The 10000-nt window shown below is 34.4% G+C and overlaps 1 protein-coding gene across 5 annotated transcripts in view; it reads left to right on the plus strand.

Annotated features, from left to right (window-relative positions):
• Positions 1 to 458: 458 nt before the first annotated feature.
• LOC135099872 (neuroplastin-like) overlaps positions 459 to 10000 on the plus strand; it is a 56808-nt gene continuing 47266 nt past the window's right edge. For 4 of the 5 annotated variants that reach the window (XM_064002493.1, XM_064002494.1, XM_064002496.1 and 1 more), the window contains exons 1-2: positions 459 to 675; positions 9173 to 9328. In XM_064002493.1, the coding sequence (XP_063858563.1) occupies positions 465 to 675; positions 9173 to 9328 (367 nt within the window). In that variant the 5' untranslated portion in view covers positions 459 to 464. The remainder of the gene's footprint in view (positions 676 to 9172; positions 9329 to 10000) is intronic. The other variant, XM_064002495.1, reaches the window with a different exon arrangement.

Below are 10000 nucleotides of genomic sequence, written 5' to 3' on the forward strand. Positions count from 1 at the left end.
TGCTGCTGCTACTACTACTACTACTACTACTACTACTACTACTACTACTACTACTACTACTACTACTGCCACTATCTATCCATTGATCGATCGATCGATCTATCGATCTATTATTATTATTATTATTATTATTGTCATTATTATTATTATTATCATTATTATTACTATTATTATTATTATTATTATTATTATTATTATTATTATTATTATTATTATCATCATCATCATCATCATCATCATCATCATCATCATCATCATCATCATTATCATCAGCAATATTACTATTGTTATTATAATTAATATTGTTGTATTCATAAAACTGAGCGTTGCACTTTTTTTTCACTTAAAAAAGGATTTAAGATATCTGAAATTTCAAGACTTTAATTTAGAATGTTGTTGTATGTATAACATCCGTCGCAATTAACTCTCTTTCGCTGAAATCAACAAATTCGTGATAACAGTACATGAACATAATGGAGGACCTATCGGTACGATCACAATTACTGTCGGCAGCATCGACCCGCAGCGCCGCTGACTGGTTAAGTGCCGCCCACCACTGCCAGCTCCAGCAGACGACACCCGCCTCCCACCATTGCCTGCAGTCTTGCAGCAATCATCAGGAAATGGCAGGCATATATATTATACTGCTCTTAGGATGCCTGGGGACTTGTATGGGTAAGTGTCAGCCCTATATACTGAATATATATAAATTCTAGTTTTGTAGTATACGGAATATTTCAGTATTTTGAGGTTATTCCTGAGATTGTTTGTGTAGGACCTATTAAAGTGTAAGAAATGGAATGTGTCTGTGCCTTGGTGTTTCCCTGAACCTGTGTCGCCAGATATATTTTAGAGATGATATGAACTAAATGATATTGATAATACTTTATAGATGTTGAAGATTGTAGCATTTGAGAGGTCATCTTGTAGATCGTGGGCTCCTTTTCTCGCCCAAATATTGTTTTCCGTTTTTCTGCTTTAATGTGGATACAGTCAATTCATGCTTGGTAAGGTTAAGTTTGGTTTAATGGTCAGTAATGTTAGTTTTTATCACTGTAATTATCAGTAACCTCATTTCATTCCCTTGTTATTACATTTGGAGACAGTTTCTAAAATCAAAATAACTATAGCGTTTGCATCGCTCTATTGGATACAGCTTGGTACTCTTATATTATACTTAGAGTTTTAGGAGAGACATTCCAGCATAATCTTACAACAGTCATGAAGACCCTCGCATTATAGCATGAGAACAGGATAACCTTTACCATTGCATATAGTGATGAACTTGTGTAAGATGAGCTTTGCAGTGTAGATAATTGTGAAAAAAAAATGTCTCGTGTGGCTGCAGGGAGATTATTACAGTTCACTGTTGTAACATTTTGTGAGTCTAGTAAGACCTGTCCCCATCCTAGCAGGTTATTAGGTGAGGTTAGTGATAACGCTTTGAGAAGTCCTGCAGGCTCTAGTTAATAATCCTTTCTGGACTTGCTGAGAGGGAGAGGGGAATGTGATGTGAATATAAAGTATCAAGGCCAGTGTTTTAAGAGTACACATCTCCAACAGTGCCCAGTGCAGTGAGAGCCCTGTATCTCATTAGTGATATCCAAGAAAGAGGTTGGGATTGAATTCTATAGACAAAGCGTGTTTATACAACATGTTTTATTTAATCATCTTTGCCATATGTCTTGCCATATCTGATGTTCTTGTTATTGAAAATGTAGAATACCTAAAAATAACATTGGAGGTACTGTACCAGCAGGAACAGGTTGCTCTCAGGTTGTGAGGCACACTCAGTGACCACTTCTTTTTATTCTTATATTTTCTAAAAAACATTTTTGCTAGTGGCAAGTGTGTGGATTTTCTTTTCTAATTTTTAATGCCACTCTCCTTCATATGTAAAAAAGGAAAAAATAGATAGATGAAAAGAATTTATACACAGGAGCCCACATGCTTGTTGAGAGGTAGATTGATACATTGAATGCATTTTATTTCACTTATTTTTACTTCCATGATGCTCACACCTTACATCACATTGTCCTTATAGCTATACTGCTGACCCACTGAGAGGTACAATGCATATTGGATTAGTTTTAGCTTGCTATCTTGGAATTGTATTTTGTGTGGATGCTGGGAAAACTTTAAACATATAGTCATGAATCTTATAGTGATAATCAGTCTCATCACCTTGCCATTGCTTGTACCTGCATTGACTAGATAAATCTTAAAAAGCAATATTGTGATATATATATATATATATATATATATATATATATATATATATATATATATATATATATATATATATATATATATATATATATTATTTTATTTTATTTTATTTATTTATTTTTTATTTATTTATTTATTTATTTATTTTTTTTTTTATTTTTTTTTTTTCTTATGTAGGAGGAACACTATCCAAGGGCAACAAAAGCCCACTGAGGTGCCAGTCCCAGAAAAGGGTCCAAAGTGGTAGTCAAAAATTGAAGGACAAGTATCTTTAAACATCCCTCTTGAAGGAATTCAAGTCATAGGAAGGTGGAAATACAGTAGCAGGCAGGGAGCTCCAGAGTTTACTAGAGAAAGGGATGAATAATTGAGAATACTGGTTAACTCTTGCATTAGAGAGGTGGACAGAATACAGGTGAGAGAAAGAGGAAAGTCTTGTGCAGCGAGACCACAGGAGGAGGGGAGGCATGCAGTTAGCAAGATCAGAAGAGCATTTAGCATGAAAATAGCGGTAGAAGATAGCTAGAGATGCAACATTGCGATGATGAGAGAGAGGCTGAAGACAATCATTTAGAGGAGAGGAGTTGATGAGACGAAAAGCTTTTGATTCCACCCTTTCTAGAAGAGCAGTATGAGTAGAACCTGCCCCCCCCCCCCCCCCCAGACATGTGAAGCATACTCCATACATGGAGTATGTACAGAGTTAGCAGCTGAGGGGATGAAAAAACTGGCAAAGACATCTCAGAATGCCTAACTTCATAGAAGCTGTTTTAGTTAGAGGTAAGATGTGAAGTTTCCAGTTCAGATTATAAGGAAAGGACAGACTGAGGATGTTCAGTGTAGAAAAGGGGATAGTTGTCTGGAAGGTTGTGTCAAGTTGATAGATGGAGGAATTGAGTTTTTGAGGCATTGAACAATACCAAGTGTACTCTGCCTCAGTCAGAAATTTTAGAAAGATCAGAAGTCAGGAATTCTGTGGCTCCCCTGTGTGAAGTGTTTTCTTCATATATATATATATATATATATATATATATATATATATATATATATATATATATATATATATATATATATATATATATATATATGAAGATGTGAGGAACAGAATGAACAAAACCTTTTTCTTCTTTACCAATTACAATTAATGAATATACTCTTAAAAATTCCTATGAGTTTGTTAGCAACATGAAAGGGATTGATGTGAGCAAGAAAGTAATGGATAATTTCAATATCTAGTCACTGTTTACTAATATACCTTTGAATGAAACCATAGAAATTATATTCATTGGCCTTTTTAAAGATTTACCTAAATTTATGGGATTTATATATAAACAATTTAAAAACTTATTAGATTTAGCTGTTAAAGAATCACCTTTTACTTTTAATGATAAACTATACATACATTCAGACTGATGGTATTGCCATGGGCTCTTGTTTAGGTCCTGCCTTTGCCAGTGCTTTTTTTTATGTTGTCATGAGGTTAATTGGCTCTCAAATTGTCCCGCAGCTTTCAAACCAGTATATTATATGTTATTATATGTTAATGACACTTTCCTACTATTTGATAATAATGAACATATTTCACTGTTTATCCAGTGTATCAATACTAAACATTAAATTTCATGTGAAACTGAAAATAATGATAAACACGCTTTCTTAGATGTTCTTGTCTCACATAATAATGGTAGCATCTTGACCTCTGTATATAGGAAACCAACTCTTACAGGTTTAGCTAATAATTACTTGTCCTTCATTCCACAATTGTTTAAAGTCAATGCTATCAAGACACTGTTACATAGCTGTTATATCTTCTCAAACTGGTTGATTTTTCATGATGGAGTAAAATTCCTAATTGATTTTTTTTTAAATAATGGATATCCACTTAATATTATTGAAAATTATATCTCAAAGTTTGCAAATAATGCTATCAACCCAGCTCAGACAAAAGAGCAGGTCCTGAACACACAATACATTAAACTCCCCTTCTGTGGTCACTTAAGCTATGTAATTGGAAAGAAATTAGGTCAGTTATTGAGAATGCACTTTCCTGATCACAGTTTTAAGTCTATTTTATCAAACTCATATACTTTAAAGTTCTTTTTCTCTTACATAGATTTAATCCCTTCTAAACTTGTTTTCAATATAGTGTACCAATACACTTGTCCAATATGTGAGTATTGGTACATAGGTGAATCAGAGAGAAATCTTGCTCACCATATCACTGAACACAAGGGAGTCTTGGCTTGTATTGGACAACCACTCTCTCACCCTTCTTTCTCCCCTGTTCACTCACATTGTATTGAACGTAATCAACCATCAGTAAAAGGTAATTTCAAAATTTTGAAGAGAGCAAACTTCTCAAGTGAAGTTAAATTACTTGAATCCCTCTATGTCAACCACTTGAAACCTAACTTTAACAACCAAAATACTTCACTCAAACTATTAATAGTGTAACCCAACACAGTTTTACTCACTCTCTCGACACTTCTTTTCTTACTCTGTAATTTTCTTCCTTCTGCTGTCCCTCACAACAGTCACTCCTCTCCTTGACTCCAGCCACACCAGATAATAACCAAACTATTTGTTATTTTCTACTTTCTATATTTCAGTTTTTTTCAATTACAATTTTTTAAGATCTATGTTTCTGAATGTGATCATTTTTATGATTTACATTTCTGATTGTTATTTTTAACTGTTCTATATTTTTTAGCTTGAAAATGCCATGTGTAAATGGCAAAACGTCGCAATAAAGAAGACAAGGGTTTCATTCATTCTTTTTCTCACATCTTAACATACACTTCATGAAGTTTACCAAGAAGTGTGTGTGTGTGTGTGTGTGTGTGTGTGTGTGTGTGTGTGTGTGTGTGTGTGTGTGTGTGTGTGTGTGTGTGTATATATATATATATATATATATATATATATATATATATATATATATATATATATATATATATATATATATATATATATATATATATATATATATATATATATGAAAATGGTGCTTAAGGTATCCAGATAGATTAGATGTCCTTCAAGATGCCATCAGTGCCAGCAGCACAAGGATATGCTTGAATAGCCTGTGTGTTCATTGTGAGGCATTTGGAATATTTGATTTTAGTCAGATGTGTGGTGTTTACTCTTGTAGTCGTTACCATTCACATGACACTGATATTATTCTTGCTATGCTGCTTTCTCAACAGTAGCTTTCAAAACAGATTGGGCTGCATGTTGCCCCATGACACGTGATAGCTTAGATACTTGCAGTAGTATTCTTTTTCTAGATTTTTGTCATGAAGCAAATTTAGTGGATTTTACTTTTGTCACATATGTTTTGTTGATTCCTATGGTGATCATCATTCACATCACATCACTATTTGTTATCAATCTAATTTGTTGTATACGTAACATTGGATCCTGGAAAATTATGCCAGCACTACCTACATATTTGTTGTGTGGCAAGTCCGTTGCCTATAATTTTTGTCCTTTGTCCGCTATTGACCCTTTTGGTGATCATCATTCTTATCACTTGCACATAAATGTAATAAAGCCTGAAAAGTTTGGTTTCAAATCCAGGTTCCTCACGCTCAGCAAAAGCCTTTATATGTATATGTATGTATATTGGTAACCATCGTATTTAGATTTAGTTCTGTATATAAATACAAATTAAATGCCTATATTTATCATTGCTCTTCAATGTTCAGCAGCTCTGTGATGCTGTGACTAGTGTGCCTGGTTACAAAATTACAGTCCCTTGTTCAAATCTGGGTTGAGGCAGTCAGTGCACAGTTCACTCAGCTGTCCATTCTTCCTTTGGTTTCGTAGATATGTGGGTACCAGGGGTAGCCTAGGGGAAGGTAGACTGTGGAAATCTGGATGTTATAGTGGCCCAGTATACTGGGGTGAGGGATGTCATCTACCACAGACCCAAAGGCCATTGAGACAGTGATGCACACTATGGCATATGCTCCCAACTTATCTTTTTAAATGTTTGCACTGTTGAGAATGTTCCATAACAGTGCCTTAGAAAAGAGACACAGATGATGAAAGGATTCCCAAGTTAGGTAGCTAAGGCCATATAGCATTTTCCCCTCTTACCAAGAAATAGAATCAAATTTGCAACATTTTGGCTGTAAACTGAGCACTGTACCATGTAGCTGCCTGGCCCCCGAAGAGAAGACAATGACTCTATACTTATTCCTCTAAATCAGTGGCTGTGCCAATGGCCTTATGACAACCAACCAAAGCAGTCCCAAGTGTACTAAGGCATCAAAAGCTGCTCTCAATATTTTTCACCATTTGGAAATATGTAGAGCAGCTTACCATGGTGCTACTCCCAGGTGCCTGCCCCATAGTAAAGGGTAGATGTGGCAGCTTGACAACCACAGTAACTTGTATCCTCTAACATACCTAGTTAGAGCCTCAAGTCTACCAGCAAGGAGACACCTCTCGGAACTTAGTTCACTGATAAGTGCTCAAAAACACAACCAAGTATTGTGCTTAAAATTTCATGGCTGGATAGCTCAGTTTTTATGCCACCTTGTTAAGTAGGGTATGCTCCATTAATACCATAGGACACAAGACTGTCTGCACAGCAAAAGAAGGTGGTGGGCAATTGGACTGGCACATCCCCAATTCCAAGGAAAATTCATAAGAAGGTGCAAGGGAGCAGCTTAGAATTGTATGTTCACACTCAGTGTGAAGACACATTGGAATAATGAAGGGCCCATAGCCTATTAACTAGCTTGCAACAACCACTAGAAAGAAAATTTTCTATACAAATTTTCATCATATACCATTTGAAAAAAAAATTCAGTAGTACATGCCAACACATATTAACATTATTCACCTAACAGAGGCTTGTTAGGCAGCACAGAGTCTAGTAACTTCTTTGCACAGGGTTAGATCCCATTTAGAATTTTTTATTTACCAGAAACTTCTACTATAAATGACACTGAATGGTGTGGTTCATATGACTACATGTGAGGACATTAACTATGAGCATTGGTTTAAACAGATAGTTATACTTGAGTAATTAAAATTGTACTTGCAATTTACATTAGAACCTGTGAACACAAATTTAATTTGTTCAAGGAGATTATTCTTATCTTGTAAGTTTGCACTCAGAACAATTTTTTATTTATTTATTTTTTCCCCACTAAAAATAAAGGAAAATAAAATAATTTGTTTCAACCCCACCTACAACAATGTGCACAGCACTCACAATCATAGTCATTTTCAGAATAGAAGAGGGATTGCTCCCCAAAATCCCCATTCCATTTATTTCCATACATTTCATAAAAACATTGAAATAAATGTGAAATATTTTTGATGCACCTACTCTTTATGCACATTAAAATTGTCATGGTGAATATAATATACTGTACATATTACAAATAATTCATATTTTGTGTTGTACAGAATAAATGCAGTATATGTTAAGTAGCATACACATTGATTTATTATCAGTATCGTGATATTTTTCAGAAATCTCAAAATCCCTCAATTAGGAGTGAATACTCCCATGTCCCCATCAGTGCCTTGAAATAGCAGAATCTAGGCAACACTGGCAGCAGTGCTGGCAAAACAGTGCAAGGGGTAACAGCAAGAAGCAGCTGGTGGGGCAGCTCAAGTACTAGATTCACATTGAGAGAAAATTTGTGTTCAGTATTAAAAAAATATATTTGTGTGCCATTTAGATTTGGAAAAATTCTTGTTCAGACTTGTTCATGTTCCAAAGATTCTGCTTTATTCTTTTGTTGTCAATCGTAATCAGAGGTATTTTTCTATTTCTCATATTCACTTTTTTCAACTCAGTTTCTTACTACCTGTAAGCATTCCTCTTTAAAGGCCAGACTTGTATCAGGGACCACATATTAGTAGATTCATCATTACTTAACTATTCATTTAGTCATCAGGACCAAAAATTTTACAACAACCAGCACAGAGACTGAGGACATGATTATATGGGTGCATACTGGCAGTGTCATACCTACCTCAGTATATTCTCCACCTATGTTATAGCAAGTGGCCCATTATGATAATTTACTGAGGCTTTATTGGGATAAACAAAACCAGTCAAGAGATTACGCTTTTTTATAGAGTCCATTAACTTTTCTTCCATTGATCAGGTTGATTATATTTTTTGTTTCTTGTGATGTTGGTTTTATTGGATCTTACATAGCTAAAACTATGGATTTAAGCTTAAGAAAGGAGTCTAGTTAGAAAGAATTCAAATTGAGATAATTATCATCATGCTCTTTAGCTACTACATTCATCAAAATTATTTATTAGAAGTACATTTTAATAAAAACATTCTTTATTATCTAGATATTAAGGATGAAAGTTAGATCAGTTTACACTGATCTTTTTTTGTACATTTGGATTGACAGAATTGCCCATTATTGAAAAATCATAGTAAGAGTATGATTATTTTTTTAATGAGTCTTATAAAGCTGCAGTTTGGAATGATTTGGCTATTAAAATTGTGGTGTTGAAATGTTGCTTTAGGTTTGTGATATCATATAAACTCATGCAGACTTTAGTTCAGTTCTATTACATAGCATGGACACCTCAGTTGCTTTCTGTGTGCAGTGAGCTTGGCAGTAAGTGTAATAGGCAAAAGAAAAGGTCAGATTTGCTTTGAGTAAAGAACAATGACAAGCAAGATTACTAATTTTACAAATGCTACATCTATATAATCTGAATAATACAGAAGGCTAAGTTGAACATGATTATACATTAAAGTGAACTGCAGAATGTTCATCTTGCCACTGCAAGTCTTAAAGCTATAAAATATATGGATAAAAGTATTTTCATTCAACTGCATGTGGTATTTTATTGTATCTGCATTCATCACCTAGCATGATATATTTAAAAACAGGAAAAGTCTTAAAATGTATTGTTACATGTAGTAAGTATGTATGTGTTATAACCACTGCAGGACAAGGCCTTGGAGGCATGCATACAGTGAGTGAGGTCTTATGGCTTGATGACTATACCCAAGACGCCATGCCCATCCTAGTGGCTGTTGGCAATAGACAGCCCGATGAACCTATGTATAGTGATGTCGAAACTACCACCCCAGCCCCTGAGAGGGGTGAGTTCAAGAAGTGCCTGCTGTTGTGCTCTTGCACAGTGTCTTGAGGCAGAAAGACACTGTCCAACTGTGATTTTGAAATAACATTTGTCTCCTCCTAAAAAGTAACTAAATATAAATGTTACTTCCTTTGGCAGTATTTATGAAACATTTCATAATGTAACTGCAATTCAAACCTTTAAGTCCAAAAACTGTAATCATAAATGTTTGAACAGTCCTTAAAATTATCACATTATCACAGAAATTAAGAATCTGTGGGCAGAAAAGTTATACTGTATCTGTATTTTAGTGTAAATTATTTTCATGACAATACTGCACTAATATTTTCTGAGTTTTTGGGACCCTTTATGAAACCCCTTTACCCATTGTTTGTGATTTTCTTATAACACATATGAATTTATTGTTTATGAGGAAGCTACATGGCATCCCGATTTTGCCTCTTCATTGTTATGATTTTGGTGTAGTTTTTAAATGTATCCCATTTGTGTTTTAATAACACTTTGCATGTAAAAAGTTTGATATGGCATGACTGAAGTAAAGGTTCCCCTGACTAAAATTGGTTCTTAAGTTTATTGGAACTATAAGGGTCCTCTTGATAGCTGTCCTTAATTTTTTTGTAGAATTAGTGTTATTGTTGTAATACTGTGTAATACAGTATACATTGGTACTGTC

Source organism: Scylla paramamosain, chromosome 4 (genome assembly GCF_035594125.1).
Source record: "Scylla paramamosain isolate STU-SP2022 chromosome 4, ASM3559412v1, whole genome shotgun sequence".
In the NCBI taxonomy this organism is placed as follows: Eukaryota; Metazoa; Arthropoda; class Malacostraca; order Decapoda; family Portunidae; genus Scylla; species Scylla paramamosain.